This window comes from Anarhichas minor, unplaced genomic scaffold, assembly GCF_050575085.1.
Source record: "Anarhichas minor isolate MPS153535 unplaced genomic scaffold, ASM5057508v1 ptg000003l, whole genome shotgun sequence".
NCBI lineage: Eukaryota > Metazoa > Chordata > Actinopteri > Perciformes > Anarhichadidae > Anarhichas > Anarhichas minor.
The window spans coordinates 5,377,097-5,402,500 of record NW_027466449.1 but is presented as its reverse complement, the minus strand read 5'-3'; the positions used below and the strand labels follow the sequence as shown (position 1 = coordinate 5,402,500).

At 44.0% G+C, this 25,404-nt stretch overlaps 1 protein-coding gene across 1 annotated transcript in view; it reads left to right on the top strand.

Annotated features, from left to right (window-relative positions):
* The window catches only part of casz1 (castor zinc finger 1), a 59,174-nt gene that overhangs the window by 11,799 nt on the left and 21,971 nt on the right, over positions 1-25,404 (top strand). Inside the window, exons 3-5 of the mRNA XM_076102322.1 lie at positions 14,625-15,188; positions 20,601-21,501; positions 23,564-23,629. Coding sequence (XP_075958437.1) covers positions 14,625-15,188; positions 20,601-21,501; positions 23,564-23,629 — 1,531 coding nt within the window. The remainder of the gene's footprint in view (positions 1-14,624; positions 15,189-20,600; positions 21,502-23,563; positions 23,630-25,404) is intronic.

Sequence of the window (25,404 nt, the reverse complement as noted above, 5' to 3'; positions counted from 1 at the left end):
GGCCTGTGTGTGTTTTGTTTCCCCATGTGGCTGTGGGGTGGAGAAGGGCGATGAAGGACCCCTACTGGTAAAGTGGGTAAACTCGCACAGCCTCGACATCTGTGCTAGGAGGGAGGGAGGGAGGGAGGGGAAGGAGTGGAGAGAGAGTGAGAGAGAGAGAGAAGGAGAGAGGGGGTGGGTAAGGAGGGAGGAGAGATAGACAGCGAGAGAGGAGGACAGAGCGGGAAAGAGGAAAGGAGTGAGGAGGAGAGAGGGAGGGAGAGAGAGACAGAAGGAGAGGGGGAGAGAGAGAGAGAGAGAGAGCAGAGCCTTGGCAGAGAGCAGTTGAGGAAAAAATGCCTTGCTTTGTGGAGAGAATTCTTCCAGGGCAGGAGGGAGAGGTGAGACAGAGCGCAGAGGGCGGTCTGCTGCCAGGTAAGACTCACACACACACCCTACACTCACTCCCTCTCGCTCTCTCTCTCTCACTCGCTCTCTCCCTCGCTCTCTCTCTCCTCACGCAGGAGTTGAGTGCTACCTCAGGGTGAACGGGTCTGCTACTAGTTGCAGTTGGCATGAGTCAGGCACGCATGTGTAGTGATGTGGTGGGTGGTGTCAAAGAGTGTGTGTGTGTGTGTGTGTGTGTGTGTGTGTGTGTGTGTGTGTGTGTGTGTGTGTGTGTGTGTGTGTGTGTGTGTGTGTGTGTGTGTGTGTGTGAGAAAGAGAGAGAGCCTAAGCGAGTTTGAGGAAACAGAGCAGGTGTAATGATTGAAAAAAAAATGATGTTTTTAATTACAGATGCACATTTGTGCCTATAGTGCACTGGATGTCAGTGATGTGTTTAATTAGTTTTAATGGTGTGCTGCTTCCTCAAAAGTTTTGTTATGTACTTTTTGTACCATGCCTTATAGCAAGCCACACTTCCACTTTTGTATATTCTAGTTACATTTACGACATTCGGTTGTGGAAAGTACATTTGTTCACTCAGTGTACAATTTTCAGCTGCATTTACTTTTACTTTACTTTATTTAACAGTAACAGTTATTTCACAGTTATAGTTACATTTACTGTTATTTAAAAGAATAATATTTTACTAACAAATGATATGATTGGCTTTTAAAATACGATGCCTTTATTGAACTACCCAAAAGTGTAGAGTTTCAAATTAGTTACAGCTCGAGCAGCCACAACACTGAAATGTTGCTGGCATATTAATCAGGAATAATAATCCATCGATGTAAAAATATATCACTCTGCCCATTTGTAATAATGAGTATTTTTACCTTCGAGGACTTTTTTTACTTTTACTTTTGTACTTTTAAAGTACTGACTTTTTATTGGTTTTGAATGCAGCACTTTCACTTGTAATTGAGTATTTTTAAATCGGGGTGTTTTTACTAATGGGATCTGAATACTTTATCTACCACTAATTACACATTACTTACAAGGAAATACTTCTGATCTATTACAAGGCAATTTCAGGCCGTTAAAGTGATAAAAGGCTACACGAATACACTTAAAAAATCGAAATGCACCCTCCCGCAAGCTAAAAATAAAAACAATTTAAAAAGCACCTGAAATCCCTTAGCTGTAATGTCAAGTGCAGATGTTTTTCGGATATGACGTGAGGTAATTTGCGGTGTTGGTCGAGATTGATTCGGCTGTTTAGATACAGATGTTGTGATGGAGAGGTTTGTCATCGGAGGGATTTTCCACTCTGCTGATGTAAACACTCTCGCTTGACGAGAGGCTAAAAAGAGTCCCTTTCTCCCTCGCGGAGACACGGTTCAGAGAGGAATAATCCTCCTCCTCGTGTACAATTAAGATTCTCTCCTTTTGGTTAAATAAATACTGTGTCTGTGAACATCAACACAGATTTGCATGCGGCCCTGTGGGTGTCTCTCACACAGCCTGGGCCTGGTACTTCTTGTCGAGGCTCACAGGACAAAAAAGAAGTTGGCCGGCTCTAACTTCACGCTTGCTGTTTATTTGTTTGTCTAACAAATGGAAGCAGCTTCCCGAGTGAAAGGTGAAGTCAGAATTGAATTTGGCTTGCGTTACCGTGGCGATCTGGCAACCGCTCCCTTGTCCCACAGGACTGCTCTGGTTGCTGTGTGCCGGGCGCGTGTGTTTGTTATTTAACTGCCATGTGTGTGTGTGTGTGTGTATGCTACTGCTCTACGTGCATATTGTGTGTGTGTGTTTGAGTAGTGGGTGGTGGTAGCAGCATTCACCAGAGAGACATTTTACTAAGCCGACATTTCCCCCCCCCCCCCCCCTCTGTTTTCACTCTGACCTGGTAGGAGATTGATGACTGAATTGTGGAGTACATGTTAACAGTAACTGGTGATTTATGAAGATACTCAGGGTAAGTGAGGCCGCACAGGCTGGAGGGGAAGAAAAAGATATAGCCTTTTAAGTTAATGTAAAAATATAGCCTTTTTAAGTCGTAATTATTATGACCACTGCTGGGTTTGAAGAGAGGTTTGAGTTGCACAAAGAGTGATGTGAAGCTTTTGCTTTTTCATTGTGGCCATGTGCCTTTCTTTGTATCTGACCTTTGAAGTTCGACTTCATTCAACATAGGAAGTTGAAAAAAGGAATCTAAAGAAACATATATCTGCATTTAGATGAATAGATATTACCATGATTTAATATAGATACATTTGATTATTCCAATTGAAAAAAAAAGATCAAACTTTTTCCCGGGTAAACCACAGTGGAAAACTTTTCTTGGATGAACCCTTGCACTGCAACAAGTGCACTGTGTGTTTTGGCAGCCGCCCTTAGCCAAAGATCCCTCAGAAAATCCGCATGCAATTTTAGAAGAATCAGATTCTTTTCCTCTCCTTGGCTCGTGAACTCCCTTGATATCATGCAGACGGAGAATCCCTCCTCTCTATTCAAATATGAGATTCAATCCACTTGGATGTGATCTATAGCATTTTTAAGGAATAAAGCAATTTTAGGGAATACGGAATAGTGCTTCCCCTGGAAGAGGGATGGCTTTCATTTTTTTCGAGGCACCTCTTAGACTGAGTGAAATGTTTCCCCTCTTCGCTCAGGGACGACTTTATTTCTTACCAGGGATTTAACACTCACTCAGTCCCCTCATAAATACAGCGTCCCTCAGCCATTCGCTAGCCATAACTCATGCACTAACTCTCTAGCTAACTAAACTCGTATAGCAGAGCCAACACTTGTTTGTCTTTTACCTCAGCCTTTCTCTCTCCCTCTTCCTCTCTGTCTCTTTTCCTCCTCTTAGCTGATTTATACACGACTGAATCTTCTCTGACTACCGTCTCACAAGGCTCCTGCACTGCTCTCCTTGGCCCACTCGTGGAGTGGGTTTTGGAAGAAATGTGCATTTGAATACGAGCCAGCCTAATCTCCTCGAGGCTATTTAGAGTGAGCCTAATGCTCCAAGAATGAGCGAGAACAACACGGGAGAAAATGCGGACATCCCTCTCGGCGTGTCACAACACAACTCAGGTCTCAAAAGAACGAAGCAAGTCTTTAATTTGCTGATGAAAATCTTTCTGTAAGGCAAAGGACATAGAATTCCTATTTTCAAGGCACCTGTTGAAGACATCAGTCTCCTTCCAGAATTCGTTGTGTGTGGTTTGTTTTTTTGTCTTTCTGCCTTTGTGGCACCCAACTGTGGAAGTTCTTTACTTTTTAACATGTTCTCTCAATGGTACAGTAAATAGCAGCTGATAAACTTTCAAGCCATTTCACTTTCAGCAGACGAAAGTGCTCAGGTGGGATATGACAGTATTACAGAAGCCTTTACTGATCCGGTGCCGATTGGCATTTTTGGTAGGAGGCCGTCTTTTCTGGCGTGGTTCCCGCATTGGTTGTTAACAGCCTGCTGGTACCTTCTGTTCTCTCGGCTCCTCAAGCATCTGAAGACCCTCTGAAGTCAAAATCACCCATTTTGATGTCTCATGGCAGCATCCGACGTTTTGTTGTATTTGCGTCTGAAAACACTGGCCCTGCTTGGAGGAATTACCCTCAGCACTCGTTGGTGTTGGATGGGGGAGGAGGGTATCGTTCCACTTTCCCCCCCCCCCCCACATCTCCCTGCTCTCCTTTGTGTCCTTCCTTTCTTTTTGATCTCACCATCAAATCTTCCCTGGTTTTCATGAGTGACGTTTACCCGAGAGCGGCTTGGGAAATGGCTGGCTGAAGAAGACGTTTGAGAAAATGCGCCTGAGCAAGCTATCACCTTTGATAAAGCCATAGTTCCAGTGGGAGAGGAAGAAGAAAGACAAAGAGTAAGAGCATTGTTGGTAATGAAAAACGCCATGCAAGAGGGAGCATCTCTCTGATCCCAGCCTGTTAAACCAACAATGTACAGTACAACAGATACTGCAGTGGTACATCAAGCACTTCTCTCTTGTTGTAACACAATGAGCACTTGACCCAGAGGACTGATCTGAATCTGGGGTACCACACTGTGCCTTTATTGCACATCAGCTGGGCACCAAATAATCTCATAATACAGGGCTCGCACGTACAGCGTGAGTCGCACTGGCGCTGCCATCAACACCGGCATACCGTCAGCTGTGTCACCAGTTGGCACAAAGGCTGGCAAGTCACTTGAAAGCACTGCGAAAAGCGAGAAAGAAATAATGGGTAAGTGAAGGGTAGTTGGAGGCACAGAGTGCAAGAAATGTTAGCTTTAGTAATTACTACCTCCATAGAGAAGCAGCGGAGAGGACAGTGAGGCAAGCGGGCGCACGAAGGAGGCCCCGTGTGCAGATAATGAAGGGGTATCATTGTAGCTCTGACAGCATTAATCTTAGAGCACTCCACAGTGTGTGTGTGTGTGTGTGTGTCTGTGTGTGTCTCTCTCTCTATCTGGTTGTGTGTATGCTCTGTGCAGCATATGCTGGTGGGGTGTACAGAGGTCATGGTGCAGTGCCATTGACTCTCACCCTACCAGCAAGACCGGCCCACCTGACAGCACGGTGTCTCCGAGCATGCTGACAGTTGCCGCCTCTCACAGCTTCTTGAAGACAATCCTCGAACTCTGCAGCCTCTCGCTCATCCGCACAAAAGCACTGGGATCACCTATCAGCACCCAAACGTGTCTACTTTGCAGAAGGGGGATGGGGGGGAAAGGAGGAGAAGAGCAGTCTAACTTTCTTTGAGCCCGGCTTTTTTTCCCCCTCTTCCCATTTGAAGATGTGAGACACTCATTTAAGCCTCATTGCACACCAACACTCAACGCACGAGAAAGTGTTATGAATATGTATCAACACAGCATATGGCAGCAGTAGCACTGGGACTAGGTGTGTCCAGAAGGGTAGAGTGCTGCCGATGCATTATTCTCCATTCAAATTACCCCGGTAAGAATGCAGCGAGGAGCTGAGAGGTGTTCTCCACCTCTTCAGACCGGGCAGGTGGAGAACCTGGATCATGCGAAACAGCAGCATCGGAGGAGCTGTGATGAGCACAGTAGTAGGCCGACTGAGTTTCCTTGATTTGGTGGAAATTTTTTTCGTCAGGTTCAAACCCAGCACTCGCTGACACGAGCGTGATTAAAAGTGATATTTCTGACACATTAGGATGCGCACGGGAAGTAACCTCCTCTAAAGCGTTCATTATTAGATGCATGACAGACCTGAATATTTATAAAATAGGTTTTAATAATTAATAGCAGCAATCTGCTCCCGTAATTCATCAGATTTGCACTTCAACAGAGTATCCGTTTTCACTTTAAAATAATAATAAGAGGAATATTAATGTTGGAGAAATGTAAAACGGGCAGCTGGATACAGTGCAAATAGGCGAGCGCTCCGCGTTCACTTCTGAGACTTTCCTTTAACCTGTCACTTTTAAAATAAAATTGCATTTTTTAGCCGTCAACACTGCACCGTTTGAAAACCCCTCAGATGTTCGTGCTTGACAATTTAGTGAGTGGCTTCTCACAAATGTGGCAAGTCATAAAGATAAAGATGCAAGGCGACAAAGTGGGTTTGGTGTAGAATGCAAAAGTAGCTGCTGTGGTTTTATCAAAAGCAAATTTATTTGTTTGAGTCAACTTCAGCAGCACTTCCTTTTGCATGCTGAGACCCAAAATAGACAGCACTCTTTTTCCTGTAAAGCAGCTTTGTCCGTTTCATCTTTAAACAGTCATTTTGCTTTTTTTTCTCTCCCTTATTATTGCGAGTGTTGTTTTATCACACCTTCAAATTCAGTCATGGCACATTCCTCCCTCTACTGAACTCCCAGAAACAAGAATGTTCCTGTTTTAGGTGAAAACTGCCACATTTTGTAACGCCTTCCAGTTCACATTGAACTTCTTTTTTTTTTTTCGGTAAAGCACGCTGTTTTAGTGCTGCCACTGACGCAGTGGTGTGTTTATCCTCACGCGAATCGTTTGTTTCCTGAGTGTGTAGAAATGTCAGTGTGCAGTATTTGACAGTGTGTGTCTCAGAGCAAATGACGTGACCTGCAGCAACTAGACAGAGAGGAGCAGAAGGAGAGCGCAAAGCACAGTGCCCCTGCTGTCTCCAACCTTGCAAGCAGACACACACATAACAGCCCCCTAACATATGTGTTTACAGTGTATTATGCACATACCCACACTCCCCCAACCATCCGTGGACACACGTACACTTTAAAATGTCATATAACATGTCAACTTATTGTCACTTTCGTTTTGCCAATCAGAAAAGTAAAAGAAAGCAAACTAAAGTTCTGGCAGCCGAGTCACAGCCACAGGGTCTAAGAACTGCAAATCCCACGAGCAGGAAGACTCATTCTCATCACTTCCTCTCCTAGCCCTACACAGAACGTATTTTGATCAAACTTTAATCGCGCTTCATGAGAATAAATTGAGCATTAAAAGAGTATAATGTGATTGAAAGCGTGCCATGGGTCATTTTTGGACAGGTGGAGAACCTGCTCGGGGTGACATTTTAACGGGCACCTGTGATTCATCCAACCGCGTATAAAGTCCAAAAGAGGAAAAGTCTGTCAGGCAGAGAAAATGTTTTAATGGGAGCCAGGGATCGATGTTGTCAGTGCAGGCATCCTGTCTGGAAATGCATGCCGTTTTGGGTTAATGTCACCTCCTTCTTTCTTTTCAAGGAGAGAGAGAGAGAGAGAGAGGAGAAAAAGAGCAAAGGGAGGTGAGAGCGAGGAGGTGGGAGGGGGAAGCGGTTCAACGGGATCGGAAGCAAACGTTCCGAACCAGGCCAAATATTTAGGGAAATCGCTTGAAAAAAAAAATGGACTCGCACTCTCGTTCACAAGGCCCCCGTATCTGAAAAACAAATTTGAAACGTAACCTTGGAAATCAATTAAGAAGTCCCCGGGAGCTTGAAGGAAAAAAGAGAACGGTCCACCGTTCTCTTTTTCCTTCTTCCCCCCTCCCTACACGTCTTTTCCTCTCCTCCGGTTAACAGGGACTTGGATCTGCCCATCAGAGCCCGGCATTGTGTGAGGAGGCTTTGTCAGCAGGGGCTTTATTTAATTTTTTTTTTAACGGCAGAGTGCCTTATATATGCTGTCAAAATGTCTTGAGAGTCTTATTAAAGAAATGCCACAGCTCATTTCCTTGTAATGCAATTCATATGCTGGTGAAAGGGGGCATGTCTAAAGATCTAAACAGCTTTGCTTTTTAGGCTTCACATTAGGGGTTATCTGTGAGGGCTTGTCATTGATTGACATTATCTGGCCCGACAGGGCCTCATATCAAGGTTAACCTCATGGACGTAAGTGCCACCCGCACGGACACACAAACGCACTCGCTCGCTCCCCCACACTCGCAGTCAAATAAGGCACGCTCTCCTCAACTTCCTGTTGGGAGGGGTGCTACGTACTGTATGTGTGCCGGCTTCATCTGTGTGTGTAAGACAGGTGGAGATTTCCAGACTTAATTGATAACTAATGGAGCGGCGTGTGCTGAGTTTACCCTGGAGGATTGACACTGTGTGTGTGTGTGTTTGTGTGTGTGTGTGTGTGTTTGTGTGTCCTGTGGAGAGATAGAGGGGCTAGGTGATCGTAAGGGGATGGGGATGACTTACTCAGCGGTGTAGCTCCGGATTCTGATAAATTAAATATGGCCCCAAAGATAATGACATGGAACGACATACACCAGTCTGCCGGCTCCTGACCTCTTAGGCGAGCAGGCCGCTACAGAAGAAAGTGTGCAAGTAACACTCACAACACACACACACACACATCTCCCCTTCTCCCTCCCAACAAGCCACAAAGGCAAAGAGAGATCCCCGTGACCAAAATACAACTGAAGCAGTTAATCTGTACAGATATTAGCTCAAGGGCCCTTGAGAGGTGCACCGCTGAGCCCCTTCTCCACTGTACTACCCACACTGCATTGCTGCCCGCACCAAGTCGAGCAACCATGAGGGAGGGACACAGGGGTCGTCTGCTCATTTACCATGGCGGTTGGCTTATCAAATTGCACTCCTGGTGTCTTGAAACTGAACATGGGAGCTAAGCTTGAAAACAAAGCTGCAGGAATAAATTTCCCTGGTTTCTATCTGTGGAAGCATGGGACTGTGTGCCATTGTGTATTTTTTAAAGCAAAAGTTTTTGTCCTCCCACAACACAAACACTTAGAAATGAAGTTGTCATCTGGCGCCAGCTGGGTGTCCAGATTTTATGTACAATTTTAACAAGTTAGCCGTGTGTCCCATGAATTACCCTAAGCAGCAAACCCAATGAAAGTTGGCTGTTTTGGTTCGTGGCTGTCAGAATGGTTCTCGTCACTCATGTCAGATTTTTTTTCTTTTCTCCCTTAGACCATTTTAGGCAGCTTGTCCTCTGTTCTGGAAAACACCGTAATTACCCTGTTTGTGATGAAGCCTGAGGGCGTATTTGTCCTTCGATTTCAACTTTCCTGCCTGATTGCCCTCAAGTTCAACGTCTTTCCTCTTCCGCCTGGACTTGAAATATACTTTGTATTCTTCAGCCATTGTCCCGCGCAGTCAGCGTGTGTGTTACTGGGTCCGTATGTGTCTGCCTTTGTCCTGCAGTTTGTTTCTTTGTGTTTTGCGGCGGCGTGGCGTTAGCGGGGCATTTGGCTGAGGGCTGGAGTTTGATAACAGCCCGTAGACCGAGCTGAAGTGAAATAGTCCGAACGGGTCCTTCAAGGTCAGCATTCTCAGAAAGGCGGCACACGACGTGCAAGGTCATGTTCTAGACTAAAAGCAATAAGTGCTTTAAAAAAACAACAAGCAGGCAGATGTGCAACCAACTGATTAATAATAAAATACATTTGTGAGAGAGAGGAACAGGGGGAGGGGAGAAGAGACAGCTACCTCCTGACTGTATGTCCACATGTCTGTGTACTGCATGCATGTACAATATGTTTGCAGGAAAACATTGATCCTGGAGTGGAACCTAAAAAAAAAATCCATTAGAAATCCAGTAGTTAAAAAAAGAACCAAATGTGACAGATCGGTGCTGGTGGCAGTTTCCCTGGTGCAGTCTCTCTCTCTCTCTCTCTCTCTCTCTCTCTCTCTCTCTCTCTCTCTCTCTCTCTCTCTCTCTCTCTCTCTCTCTCTTCTGCAGTATGTGTGATCTGTAAAGTACAGTGTGAAAGTGCCGTTTAAAAGAAGATCACATGCAACTCACTTCTCCTGTTTTGACAGTAATCCACGTATCATATACATCTGATAAGTATCGTGTTTTATGACAGAGACAACAGTCACCGTGGGTTCCTTTTTTTCCATTCAGTCACTTAATGAACAATGTGGCTTTTGTACTGCACCTATTGTGCCATTATCTTTTTATGAAAATAAGCACAGGCTATTGGACTGTCGTCATCTTTTATGTGCCTCTATCGCTCGCTCGCATGCTCTCTTTTTCTCTCTTCCCCAAACCTGGCAAACCTGCCAAGTGAGTATAGAGCTCCAAAGTGGATCAGCCAGTGGCAGATTTAAGATTTTGAGGTGGAGAAAGCAAAGTCCCTTTCCCAGCCAAACCTGGTTCTTCAGGAAGACTCTGAGAGACAATAGTGCTTGAAGATTTCCATATGCCTTGCAACCCACTTCCCCTCAGTGATCACCTACAGTAGTCTCACCCCCCACCCCCCTCTTGCTCCGAAGTTAGTGAATACCCGCCTTCACCCCCCCCCCCCCCCTTTCTAAATCTCTTTTCTACATAAACTTCTCCTCAGATGCGCCCACCCCTAAACCCCCTTCTATCAACTAGTTGGCAATGGCATTGTTTTTAATCATCAGAACCTCAAAATTATTATTATCGCTTCTGATGCGGCAATTAAAACTTCAGGTCAGAGGCACAACGAGCGGTGATCAGCAGCCGAGCTGAGAAGTTTTAATTAGACGATCAGAACCATTAATGCACAAAAAAAAGGTGTGCGCTGGGAAATTAACGGGAACGTCTTAATCAGGGTTAGCGACTCCGAAGAGGAGTCAAGTGAACAGAGAGCAAAAAACAAATCATTTCCGCACCACTGGGACAAAACTCAATTAAATATGCATGCGGAAAAATGGAAATTTCTCAGCATCGGCTACACCGACTGTTGGAAAACTGTGGCAAAATCTCACGGCGGGGTCGACAACCTGCTTATTGTTATTCTTGTGTTTTAAAAATGAGAGAGGGGCCAGATGCTGGGGTCTGGGTGTCGCGGCGTAGTTGTCCATCAGTGGCTTTCTGCTCGACTTCCTTGCGGCTGCCGCAGCCTCTCTACCGTGCAGGGGGGGGGGGGGGGGGGGGGGAGAGAGAAGAGGAACACATTCTCCTTCTGCAAGCTGTAAATTTACAAATATTAAAACATGATCATTTTAAAGTGTGTCTGTGTATGTTTGCCAGTGTGTGGCTCAGTGATTTCCCTGAAACACTCATGCACACACGCTCTCTCACACATACATCTCCCTTGAGAGCCGGAGACACAAAAGGTTCACTGAGCTACACACAGGGAGCTGCAGCCTTGCCGATTAATCTGCCAAAGGTTCATAAAGTTATAACTAGGATTTCTTTTTATTTTAAAGCGCTGCAGCAACTCTCGGTTGCATATTGTAAAATAATCCTGAGCTGAACAGACATCTCCCAGACCCTGTTTGTATTAATTAAGTCCTGATATTGCGAGGGGGGGGGGGGGTGTTTGTCCCTGTGTCAGTCATGTTGGAACTCAGCAGGAATCTAAAACAAACCTGTGTTTGATTAGGCAAAGAGATAAGCTTCACTTTAAACAGGTAATATCTACGTCTCTTATATACAGACCCTCCTGCGTGCTCGCTCCATACAAACTGACAACACTGCAGGGAGTCGGCGTGTTTATGGTGCAGCGCTGCACTGCGAATGAACAATAAAGTCAAGTTATTCAATTTTCCACATGTTGTTTATGTGACTTTAAATCTTCCATAAGATGATTGAACAAGCCTTTTGGACATAAGCTGCCTCGCCTTGTACGTCCGAAAGAGGTAAAGCCATGACCCTGCCAGTCACAAGCGGTCTCAACTCCCACATCCTTTACCCGGAGCGGCCTTGATTGCATTCTGTGCACGCTCACACAAATAATGCACTTCCAACAGCGTTATTAGGATTTGAAACACCACTTGATTGGGCATGATATCATTCTGGCACACAAACAGAGAGACTCTGCATCAAAAAAACCAACAAGACCTGTGGGGCTTAGAGCTTGTGGAAGAGTTAGTTTGTCAGTGGGGAGGGCTAGACTCGAACACAAGCTGTGTCATCCAGCGCTGAGAAGAAACAGGGCTCGAAAGAACTTTGATGCACTTCTTTTTGTCTGAAGATGAAAGAGGACCTGACCTACTCCAAATGTATTCAAAATAGTTTCAGGACTTTTTCCTCAGGTTTTGGCCTTATAGAGACAGTATGTGGCGCTCCTTTGAGGCCCTGCACTGTTTCCAGTAATAAAAAATAGTGTCACCGGTAACATAAGCAGTTGGAAAAATTAGTTTCAGCCGTTGTGTTCAAATTCAAACCTGCCTGTTTTTTTTTGTTTTTTTTCCATCTCCCAGTGCTTACTGAGGTGTCTCCGCCTTGACAATTAGCACACCAGGCTAAAACAGACTGTAAATAATGTCCGATGCATGTGACAGTGTTGTTTTTCTGTCTGATATTCATTAATAAGGCAGAATGCTTACTGGACTCTCAGAAGAGGTGGGGGAGTTGGTCCCAGAGGGAAAAGTTGTTCTTTCATGTAGGTCCCCACAGATTTTATCTCATTGTACGCTATCATGCACACAAACGACTTGAGGTAAACAGCTTGGTGTTACCATAGCAATCCCTATTGTAAGCAATGGCAAAAAAAGCAGCCGTGGACAGAAACCCTCAGCATAAATAATAGTTCAGACAGCTTCCATAAACCATCGAACCATAGCATGTTCCTGCTCACAGGAAGACCGCAGTATTAAATGTGTCTTAAAGCACGCCCTACCTTTAAAAAGAAAACACTGAATATGTGCTTAAGCTGTCTGATAATTCAGTTAGAGGCCTGCTGGATGCTCGACCAGTAGCACTTAGTCGTCATACGCACACTCCATATTGTTAACAGAAAATCATACATAAATACTCACTGATGGAAAGAAACAACTGTGTCGGGGTCATTTCCTACAAGGAGCTGGAGATTGCAATGCAAAGGAAATCGGCAGTTAAAGCATGAAATACTGAACACGGTAAACAGAAAAAAATGACTTCCACTGCAACACCCAAATGACCTCAATCTTCCTTTGGAGAGTATTTCTGAAGAAAAAATAACTTGAAAATTTATGTCTTCCACTTCCTAATAGTTTTTCAAGCTGATTTCTTTTCCGTTTTTTTTTCACAATTGCTGCTTCTAAAAGGTGACCCTTTCACCCCCCGCCTGCAATTGTCTAACACTAAATTGCACAGTAATGTGCCGCTGATATACGGCCCCCTCAAACCTACATAATTCCTGCAGCTATTGTTTCAGAGAGGAAGCCCGCAACGTAAATACAGTAACTGAGAAAGCATGTGTGGGGAGCACGGGGGGTGCATTGTCTGGCGACGGGGTGATCTGTAAGCACCTTCAAATTGTATATCCTCTAATGAATCCACAGCTTTGCAAAAGAAAATGAAAACAGGATTTTATGTTTGCAGCCGATGTGATTTACATAACACTTGCAATGGCTCACACATGATTGTGCTTGGCTTTACGGCTGAGAGAAAATGAAAAGGCTCGTGCTCATTGTTATATAAAGTGAATTGAGTCTTTAAGATAGAACTTTGTTACCTCTCATATCACACATTTTTTGTCTTTTAAGATGGTGTGTCCACAGCTCAGCAGAGTGTATTATCTTAACCACAGTGTGGCTGAGTTAAGATTCAATACAACTCCACGCAGGGAGAACTATCTCTGCTGTGGCATGCTGTTTTAAGTGTTTCCACAGACCTTCAACTGACAAAGCTTTACATACTACTGAAATAAAAACACAATACAAGTTAAAATGATCGTCTGCTCTCTGGTAGTTATACTGCTTCTTCTTTCTTTTCTTTTTTTGATACCATAAATACTCACGGTCACCTCCTTCTCGCTTTTTAAAAGTTATTTACAACTTGATAACGATCTGGCCTTGATTTTGAGTCTGGAATATGCTGTTGGAAGGTGAACTTTGGTGGCTCTGGAAATGAAGTGAAAGGAACTAGAGTGCAGTTTCTGCCCTAAAAAGGCAGCTCTGGATATGGAATGCCACAGGCAGCTGTTCCTGCCTCATCAGAGGACATGTTATAAAGATAGCCCCACTTGGGTTGAAATAATGCCACCCATTGCTGCCCCAAAGCACACTCTATCATGCTCCATTGTTCAGAGAGGCCGCACTGGGGGGGAAATATGTTGAGACTGTGCCGTCTGTCTTGTTTCGTAAAGATATGTAAAACATGGCGGCTACAACTTTTTTTTTTTTACTGTCTCGGCCAGATCAACAGTAAAAGACAGCAGAGGGTAGAAAGAGCTTGTATACATGAATTCATTTCCCTTTTAGTAAAGAAGATGTAAAACAAAAGTACAATTACAATACAGTTATTGGGTGTAATCCCACTGAATAGCCAACGTGAGAACACAGATCCAAAAAGACCAAAAGCGCTCCGCATTTTCACTCCACATCCTGACAGCTTTAACGCTGTGCAGCCCCCCACTCAGTGGCAGGACCACAGCCTCTCGAGGTGAGAGTGAAGATAACATTTCACAGTGTCTCTATGGCGCTGTCATGTGAAGGATTATGTAGCCGTGTATTTGCTGCTTGTAGTACCGTAGGGGGTCCGATACCTATCTGCCTGTGGTTTCAGCTGCCTGGGCTTTTTTTTTTTTCTCCTTTTTTTTTTTTCATCACTGCTTTCAACTCTGAGTTGACCGAAGAGGTGTGACTTAGAAAGATATGTGCAGTATCTCTGTGTCCTTCCAGGCTGTTATTGTTAAGTGCTTTTGGATGATATTAATAGCAGGAGTCACTGTTGTTCACTGTGGTTTTTCCATTGTGATGTTCAAAATCAGGACTAAGTTACTGACTTGGAAAAGCTGGTTCAAACTTTGTTTCTGGTGCATTTAAAAGAAATTGCTAATTGAGTGAAAAGTTAAATTCCCTAAACCGTAACTCAGATAATTGTAATGCTAAACAACTTAAACTAATCTTTTGTTTTTTTGTTCTTGTTTCCGTTAGCTGAAAGGAGTTTATGCACTGAAACGACCTCAGGAAAATCCAAGATGGCCGCCAAAAGGAAAGGTGGCCTAAAACTCAATGCTATCTGTGCCAAGCTGAGCCGCCAGGTGGTGTACGACACCAGCTCCCAGAATGCAGAGGGAGACCAGAGTGTAGCAGAAAACAGTGAGCGTGGCAGTTCCCACTGCGATGACAATGAGACCAACTTCCCCGAGAGCCTGAACCTCAGTCAGAGTCTAGAGGAGGACCAGAAGAGACGCGAGGCCATCGAGAAGTGGGTGAACGGCGAGTACGGCGACGAGCCGCCGCCGCCTCCCGCCGACGAACACGAGCGTGAACTCAAAGTCGGCAATGATGAAGATGGCCCCCCTGAGGGCGTGTACATGGTACGCCCCACGGGCTGCAGCGATGACGAGGACAACGCGGAGGAGGCCGAGCCGGTGACGGGCTCTCAGGAGGGCAGTTACCATGATGGCAAAGAAGCTGAAGACAGGCCTTCAAAAGACAACACCTTCATGCCGCCGCGAGAGGCCCAGAGTCGCCAAGCACCTTTCTCCTCTACAGGTACATTTTGACTCTCAATCAGTTAATGTCTCCGCCGTACTCCTAATTTATACTTGACCCTTTTTAGACTTCTTAATTAAACCGACACAACCTTTGCCCTTCAAAGCATTCCACTCCATAGTATTAATGCTTAGATAGAGGGCGGGTGACATTGCCGCATCCGCATAAGCTTAAGTGTGCCCATTATTGGGAAGAGACACTCTAGAGTTACATTATGAATAGCCAGTGACATTATTACCCCCAAAGACAGATTCAACTGGCAGGCCAGCGGGGGGGGGGGGGGGGGGGGGGAAACAGGAACTTGTCAGTGTGTGGTTTACTGCAAAAAGAAAATTCATAAATGGAGTAGGCTTACAACGTAAGGCTGTTTATGCACTCTCCCAGCAGCTGTGGGCCAAGAGCGCATGGCAAGACCAGGCTAAGCTTCATATTACACCCAGGATTACATATTGAGTCTTTGATTTTCCCTAAGCTCACTAAACTTAGCCACCGCTTCAAACTCCTCTATTACATGGAGTTGTAGTCTGCCGTAGAGGAGCTTGTTTTTTGTTTTTTTGTCAAATCCTAGAGATCAATTGTCAAATAAAGTCAGAAATAGGGAAATTATATCGCAGCGCGATATGACTCTTAAGTGAGAAATAGAGTGGCTCCATGTATTTATTGTGAGCAGACATGGACATATTTTAATACATTCCTTTATAAAACGCTCCTGTAAATGACTCCTAATAACCCCTTTTTAATTGTGACATGATGTTCCCACGATATAATTCACTGATTATCAAATGGAAAAAGCGGGCAGAGGCAGCCATTCGGAAGTAACACAAGTATGTGTTAACAGCACAAACTATCATTTGAGAAAGTACCTCTCGCAGTGACACTTGAAGCTAGATGCAAGCGCGCTATAGGAGAGTTAGGCCTTTGTATAGCAGCACAAACACAGAGCTTTAAAAAAAAAAAAAAGGAGAAAAAACATGACTCGCTTATACAAGTAGATAAAGCGTGTTTCACAGACACACAGAGGAAAAAAAAAAACTGCAATTTGCGAGTGAGACCGGTTGTTGCGGTACAAAAACAAGTTTTGTTTTGTGCTTGCTCACCTCACTTTAACAGTTTTTTGGCCTTTCATCTAGGTTTAGCTATCTACCTCAGAGTCATGTACACAGGCTCTTTTAGTCTGCATTTCTTTTGTTTTACAGCAGCAGCTCTGGCCACACAATGAATTGGGGGCAGGGGCTTCTCAGAAAATGAAGCAGGTTTCATTTCAGAGGCTTTGTGGTTTTAATTAGTCATTTTGTGTTTATTTCGTGGCCATAAAAAAAAACCGCCTGTCTGTAAATATGTATTACTGTTGTGTAGCAGGCCTGCACCTTTCCCTCCACTGGCTCCCTAACTACTTTACATCTCACAGCAAAGCCAGAGTGTTTGAAGACTGTGTGGAGAGCGTACTGCATCAGTTGCAAATCTTGTCTTTAGAGTGTTTTTTTCTTCTTCTCAGAGTTGCTCTTTGTTGATTGTAACTAGGGCATCTATATTGCCGTGTTTCTGCTCAGCTCACAATTAAAACATTTTTTTTTCCTCCTCTCTCTCTCTCTCTCTCTCTCTCTCTCTCGCCGCTGTCTTTCAAAGGCTGATGCGGAGTGCACATAATTATGCATATAAACATAGTGGCTTAATTATCTCTCACAACATCAGTGACAATGTAATTAACAAACATTGCAAGATCAATGAGAGAAACTGCGACCTTCAAAACATTTAACTCCTCACATTGAGGCATCGTGCAGATTTCCTATCAGTGCAAAACCCCAGAATACTTTTCCTAGATAATTTAGATGTCGCATTAGAGCCCTCATAAGCCAGTCGATGGGGGGAAAAAAACAATGAATAAAAACTATGAAAGCAAAGACAGAGATGCTCATAGCGATGGATCAAACGGGCTTGACCGTGACTTCCATTTGCAATTCTGGGTTCACTGTAAAAGGTTATTGTTCATTTCAAGCCGTTTCAAAGCCCTCGCTATTTACTGCCTGTTAATTAACTAACCAAACAGAGAGGAAGTTTTGAAGCTCCGTGCACTTTTGTGTGTGTCAAATTAGTCCAAACAAATGTGCATAATGTCATTTATTCAAAGCAACTCTTTATTAGGCTACCACTGCTCATTTAAACAAAACACACTTAAACTAATTCACCGACATCAACACAATTTGCTTTTTTAAAACACTATTTAAATTATTGCACCATCTAAAATAATCCCACTATGCAAAAGTTTCTCTGACTGAACTCCACTGAAAACACAGCATGTTATTCAAACTTTTTTTTTTTAACTAAATAGTTTACATTGTGCATGTGTGGTTCAAAACGGACAACCGTATTTAAACCCCAGATTAGTCCATATATAGCCACTAGCATGCACCTTTATCATCAGCGACACCTCTGCCTCTCAGTCCTGTGAGCAGAGAAGCTATGCCACACACTGATGGCCATGTTTGGTCAGCCAATAGGAGATATAATGCCCATCTGTTATCATATCTGCAGAGGGAAAATGTGTCCCAATAGCCTCAAATATAGACAGGCAGGTATGTGCTGCGTGTTGGCTTTTGCTGGCCTGAAGTGTCAAGATTAGAAACCACTTGTTTATAGAGTTTCCAGTGACACCAGAGAAAGTGCAGAGGGAAATGTCTTTTCTTTTTCTTGATGGGTTGGGTGGTTAGCATGAGTGGAGAGGCCAATCTCACCTTAATACACCCATACACAGTTTCCCACCTGGTGTCACATGGCATTATTTAAAAGGCAGCCGGATGGGGCTGGAGTAGAAACCTCATTTACATGGTGTTTTAGAAAGGTTATCTCCTGTCAGTTCCAGTCGTAATCCTTTCAAGTCCAATCATTTGCCTTTCGTTGATAGCAGGCCACATGGCTCCGCTGATGAATAAAGAGACTTGGCTAATTTTCTTTTTTTAGAGAAGGTGATGATAAAACCATAAGCAAATAGAATATGAAAAAAAAGAGGTGCCGGTGCTCCCATGACAGAAACCACTAGTCTCTCTGCAGTAATAAGCAATGGACTCGGCCACAGAAATGATAGATGTTTTATTTAATTTGAAACCTACTCCAAGGCAAGAGTCGACAGACATGAATCCATTCCCAGTCAATGCAGAACCAGCCTTGACACACGATCAAAATGATATAAAAAACATTTTTAAAATATGATTTCCATCTATTCTGCTTTGCTCTTTTCCCTCACTCAGTGAGTGTAGTTCCATTTTGTGACTTTTCTGATGCGGCTGCTGTCCTAACTTTAGAGCTATATGATATACTGTGACCTGAGGTACCCTTACAAACACAGTCGCAGTCAAATCCAACCGAGCACCGAGGTCATCAACACCGAAATCAACTGAGGAGAATGTTTAGACAAATTACATTTTGACTGGTTCAAAATGTTCTTTTATGCCATGCATGATAATCAGTTAAATAAAAACAAAACCTTAAGTATAAAATGAGTTCATTTGCACTCTACCCTGCAGTAAATACTTCTATATGCAATATACAATATTTGACTCTGTAGTTTCAGTTTAGATTTGATAAAAAGATCTGCGAGGCATTTCCTCTCAAATACATGATCCATTTCTGTTATATTTTCATGCCCTTTCGATCCACTGGATACTCTTTCATACTGATCCACTGCGCAGAGGAGCAACCCCAACGCAGTCAATGGAAATTTGGGGATTATTTTACATGCTCCGCGGGAGATGTGAAAAGCAGGGCACGGAGACTGATTTAGCAATAACTGAGAAATCTGAGACAAGAGCAGAAATATTTATGTATTAATTACCCGGGTGGTAGGTGGTATTACTTCTCACCGGCTCATGTTTTGATGGTGATATGGTGTGATGTGAAAAACATTTTTTTAAAGGTTTTTGATCCTGGTCCTGTGCCAAGGATGAGTTAAGAAGACCAAAGTTTTTACATGACCCAGGTGAAATTATGCTCTGGTACATTACTACCATGGGTGTTCTGGTATCCTGCCTGACATGCAAACTGACACAACAGGAGAGTTATGGAATTGAGCTGGATCAGCAACAACACAACTGCCTCACGAATCCTCCCTCTCTAAGTCTCTCTCACGTACCCTTTCCTCTCTTTGTCCTTCCGCTGCTTTCAGGAAAAATCATTTCCCCCCTTTCTCAGCTCTCTGACCCCTTGCACTAACCTGGATGAAAGTTAATGGGCCAGAATTAATCCCCCACATAATGCAATTAAACTATACATTGACTATATTTCGCCTATGTCCTTGGGGAAGTTCTCCAATTTAATGGACTCTTAAAATGAAAGGGATGTTTCAGTTCACAAATGTGTAAAAAGGGGGAAAGGATTCATTCTTTTCACTCTTAAAGGTGACACAATAATCATGTTATTTTCAAATACCTTACGCCAAGCTTCGGGGATTAGGAATCGCACTTAACATGCAGTCGCTTCCTGGAAGATAGCAGATATAATTATGTCACTTTCAAATCGTTCAGCATCAGTCATCACGTAAAAATCTGTGGGGAGGTGCGCCCGATGGTGTTACTTCATTTCTAAGAAGTTGTTTAAACAGTTTTCCCCCTATAGATTCCCCTACATGCTTAAGTCGCTAACGTGATCTCTTACTGGGTTACTAAGATTACCTGCTCTTACATGTACAATATTTACTTAATATGTTATTCAATTATATAATATGAAAAGTGATGCCGTGATGATTTTTGATAGCATAACTTAATAAGAATAGAAGACCAGAAGAGGTTTGTTTATTCAGTGTGTCCTTTGGTACAGTCACTTGCAAATTGTGCAGGACTGACTTAGTGCAACCAAAACAGGAAGAGCATTGCCTCAGACTGCTTGTTTGTAGACACATGAATGCACAGAGATGTAGACGCTGCTCTAGAATCCATTTTCCTGTTTTTAAATGGATTACAGTTCAGAAATAACAAGTATAGCCGTAAGACATCAATTGTAAGCAGTTAATGTTCAGAAACAGAGATAGACTCTCATGTAGTAGATTTAGTTCTAGCTGGTTAGACGTCTTTTGTTATCATAAGGCGGTGTGGTGTGTTCACCACAATATGAGAGAGGGGTTGTTTCAATAATTGGGCTGACAAATTATATTTTCTGCAGATTACTTAATTCGTAACGTAGGCATTTGATGCCAAACAAAACAATACATTGTTGAATATAGACTATCTTCTTCAGCTACACAGCATCACAATAGTGAAACACTTGTTGAGTGAGAATCAGTCAATGTGAAGTGGGAGAGCACCATTTGATGGACTGATTGACTGAAGTGAATTTGGCCACTGACTGATTGAAATGTTTTGAGCAACGTTGCTTGTAGCGGCTTTAAAAAGGAGCTCACCACTCTACTCTTTCTCTGTGCAGGAGAAGCATCTGCCCTGCGAGACTATGCAGCCAACACCATGAATGAATTTTTGGGAATGTTCGGTTATGATGACCAGCAGGTAAGGGATGAGCTGACCAAGAAGATCAGCTTTGAGAAGCTCAAAGCCGCTACCTCAGACCCCTCATCCCTCAGCAGTGAGGAGGCCTCACGGCGTGCCCGCTTCTCAAAGTACGAAGAGTACATCCGTAAGCTAAAAGCCGGCGAGACCCTTCCTTGGCCCATGCATGCTTCCCCACCAAAACCAGACAACCTCAACCCAAAACTGGCCCAAGACAAGAGCGCTAGCATGCTCCACACCTCTGGGTGCCTCCCAGGGGCCGAGGCACAGATCTATCCCGCCAGCCTGGACCACAAACAGCCGGGAGGACCTCAGCTGGGCACTTCTCAGCCACCGAATCCCTCTCACATCCAGAACATGGCGTCCCGAGCCTCCAAGTATGACTTCTTTATTCAGAAGCTGAAGATGGGTGAGAGTCTACAGCAGCAGAACGGTAACGCTTACAAGCGACCCTCCAAGTACGACCTCGAGAACGTCAAGTTTCTGCACCTCTTCAAGCCTGGTGAGGGCAACCCTGACATGGGCGGCTCCATAGCCTTCAAGACTTGCAAAGTGGGCCGCCCTTCGAAGTATGAAATCAGAACAATTCAGAAGCTGATGCCGGGAAATCCAGAGGCCTCAATGATGCCCAATGTCCTCGCTACAGCACCAGGGAACCCAGGAGCTCCTGGTGTCCCAACCGTGGGCGCAACTGGGGCCAGCATCGCCCCAGGGCTCACAATGGACCAGACAGGACAAATAAGCTTCAACGCCGCTGACTACCTGAAGTCCAGTTTTTCCAAGACTGACTCCATCACCACGGGCACTGTGTCCTCTGTTAAGTAAGTCTGCTCAAACATCATCATATGAAACTAGAAAGCATTTAGAGAGCACATACCTCCGCCAAGGCTACACAATGCTTTCGATTAGTTGAATCCGTATTGAATCTGATTCAAAGTACACATAGTGATAGATAATGCAGATTTTTGATAATGCTTAAATCCGGTCTAGGAATATGAAGTGTTTCGAAATGGTGAAAAATCTGCGATACCAAAAATGGGCGTGGTCTATATGACTAGATCAGTGATTGACCTGGGAATCAAGAGGAACAGTAATTTCATACATTTCACTTTAGCAGGATTGAGCAAAAGGGTATAACGTTACAAATTGTGACACAGTGATGCGACACCAAAAACTAATAAGTTACCCTTTTGCCAGTTACCAAACTTCCCACTTAGATCAGTAGATTTTTAGATATTCACCGAACAAACAACAACAAAGAAACAGACAAACGGTGCCGAAAACAGAACGTTGGCAGAGTTAATAACAGGTTAATAAATAAATAAAGGGCAAGAGGTGACAGCATTGCTTGTCATCCTCTCTCTTACTGCTAAACGTGAGATGTATGCTTATTGACAAATGATATTGTATGACTGCGCAATTAAACTGCACCAAAACAATGCATACCTCTTAAAATCTGTTAATAAAAAGTATAACCTATCCATTAAAATTCTAATTTAAAGTTTATTGGCGGATTGAAAAGATCCCAAGTTCCTGTGGAACACCTTGGAGCCAATGTGAAGCTCACATACACTTAACTGCTACTGTGAGTCAGTTAGCCTAACGCAAAGGTAATTGCTACCTCCACAGCAGCCAACAGGAATGTAGTGTGAAATAGCGCATAGTGCCCAATAGATCCACGACATGATGAGTTGCGAAGGCACATGAAGTGTTTACTCGCTGTAGCACTCCGTGGAGACGGATTTAGCACAGTCATCGCAAAGTGACTGACTTCTTTCGTTTGGCTAGGGTGTAACAACTCTCCCTTTAATTACTTTGGAGCCATGACTAACCTCCCGGCGAGTCACAGGGGCCGACTCCACACCGCCTGACGAGTGCACTTTAAAGGAAGCAAACGAGGGGTTTGGGGAGCTAGCCTCCAGTCGTGTGCACTACTAGTAGGAAACAGCTCCCAGAGTCTGTTTGATTGGTTTTGACCTTGTCTCTAGTTAGTCGAGACCTATCAAAGACACTGTTCAAGAGCCCTCTGGCACTTCTCCCTCAGGCTTTGGCCTTTGTCAGGTTGGGGCTCAGTGGAGCTGCAAGCTTGGATAACTGACCCAAGTCTAGTGCTTGTATACAGGGAGGAGAGGGGAGAGAGGGGGGGGGGGGATGCTAGTGAGAATGTCTGGCAGTGCATCCTCCCCTCTGGGCCAGATTAACCTCAGGTCATCCCCCGTGTGGGGCTGCTTCACATGAAGCTAAATGCCATTTCTGAGAGGGAGGAAGCAGAACCAATACTGTAGTGTGACTGTCACTGCAACCAGCTTCATGAAGGGAACCACATCACAGGTGACAAACAGCACACGCCGCTGTAATGTGATGAATCCCTCTTGATTTCCTATTTCGAATCGAATCTGATTTGAGCGAAACGGATCGAGTCGGTCGATTAGTTTGATCCGTATGCATTTGAAGCTGCAGTGTTGTCCTACGTCATTGTTTGAACTGAGTTCAGACTGATCGGAGACAACTTGGCATCAGCATTAGAGCCGAGGCCCTTAGAGATTACCAGAAAAGACCTTTTCAGAGCTTTCCTTCCACATCCACATTATCCAGTTTTGCATATGAGCACTCACCAAAATACCCCCATAAAAGATTAATGTCCCTTTGCTCCTGCATTTTGCCTTTCATTGGGTGGGAGACCATGCATCAAAGTGTGCGCATTCCATCCCTGATTCATACGGCACATGAAAACGCTCTTATGCCACAAGTAAATGTATATTGATAGTCCAAAGTTTGGCAGCGGCTTGTAAGTAAATATTGTGTCAGTTTGTTTTTATTAATAAAACAGGCAGCCCGACCACACCATTAATCCTGTCTCTTTTGTGTTTGCTGTTGCATTAGGAATGGCCTGCCACCAGATAAACCCGCCAGCGATGACATCAACCTCTACCAGAAATATATTGCCAGGTATGCAAATCCCTCAATGTGCTACACCAATGAAAAAATATACCCAAAACTGAGATGAACCTTCTACTTTTTTTTTCTTTTTAATCCACTGATGGTGTGTTTTATTCAGTGATGTAACTAGATCTTAGACTGGTATGAGAATGTTCTGTGTGCAGTAAATTGATTAAGAAAAGACAATTTATGTGCTGAGAGGAAGTAGAAAGATGAGGGGTAATGAAAGTGAAATGGTTTGATGGTAGCTTTCTGTAACTGGTTGAGTAAATGCTCACGGTGTGTATAGCACTAAAACATTGAAGAACTACTGTTAGCTGTGACTGACACAGAGAGGATATGAGCTTAGGCCGGGTTCTTCTCGAGTTCTGCTGCTTATTGTTGAACACACGAGGAACTGACTGATCTAAAAAGTCTGTCATTCACACCAACAGAGACAAAAACATCAGGGGAGGGGAGGTATCTTGCTTTTCAATGGACACAGAACAATGTCCCCCATTCCGGATTGATTTTGAGCCGACACTAGAAAGGTGATTATCATTTGTTTGTTTATTCCGTTTAAAAAGAAAGAAAAACAGCATTTGAAAAGCCAAAGTGGCTTTGGCGTTAATGATTACTTCTCCAAGCCATAACATGAAGGGCACAAATCAAAGCCTTGGCACTGACAGACACACACACACACACACACACACACATCCTCCTTCTCACACACACAGACACACACACACACACACACACACAAAACCCCTTCCTTGGACTGATTACATTTTGCAAGAAGATTTAATTAAGGAATTTTTAATGAGGCTTCTGCTGGCACTGCCAAGAACTGTTTTGATATTTGCGCTGCATAATGCATAAAATTTGTCTAAACATCTCGGCAGTTGATGCACGGGGAGGCAGCAGATAAGCCCAGATACAGTTTCAATTTCCGTGTTGGGGTTGGGAAAAAAAGAAAAAGCAACGAAGAGGAGGGAAGGAAAAAAAAAATGGAAAAGGAGGGCTAATAAAAAGGGCAAATGTAGCACCGAGAGGGGAGGTAGAGGCGGGGGAGGATCTTCTTTGGAGCTAGGGCTAATGAGAGCACACGAACACTAAAAACCAGCTTTGTAAACGCGTTCGTACCCAATCCTTGTGAAAAGAGAGAAAAAAAAAAAAAGTTCTTCATCTCCTCACCAGTTTGATGTTTTAAAGAGCTTCCCTGGTCGTGTTTAGTTGCAGTTTTCACTCTTTAAATGCTTTCATGCACCCACTATTGCCACGGCACTTTGATCTGTGTAGCTCTATTGTAACTGGAGATGCGCTGCAATCTCTGTATCGTGGCGATATTAATATTTAATCTGCTGCTGAATAGCGGCGGCCCATTAGGCCCCCTCACGCGGCAAGTGGGAATTGTCCAGAGGCAAAGTGATACAGCTGGGCAATGAGCAGAAGGGTGGGCCATAGTCTCAGGGGGGGGGGGGCAGGGGCTTTGTGTGTTCATGAGTGTAAATGTGTGTGTTGGTGTGTGGATGTATGTGAAAGAAGAGTATAGAAATCACTAATGGTTGGGGGGACATATGTTGGCTTTAATGTGTGTTCACACGTAGTTCGACTTCTGGTTTGGTCTTTTCTAAAAGAGCCATCAAACCTTCCTGAAGTACCCCTCTAACTCCGTCACCATTTCACAGACACACACACACACACACCCTTCACAGCCAACTTAAAAAGAGTAGTGGATATGCCGTTCAATTAGCTTAATGAACTCAGCAAAGTGATCTGTAAATGCAGCTCTGGGATAATCCTAA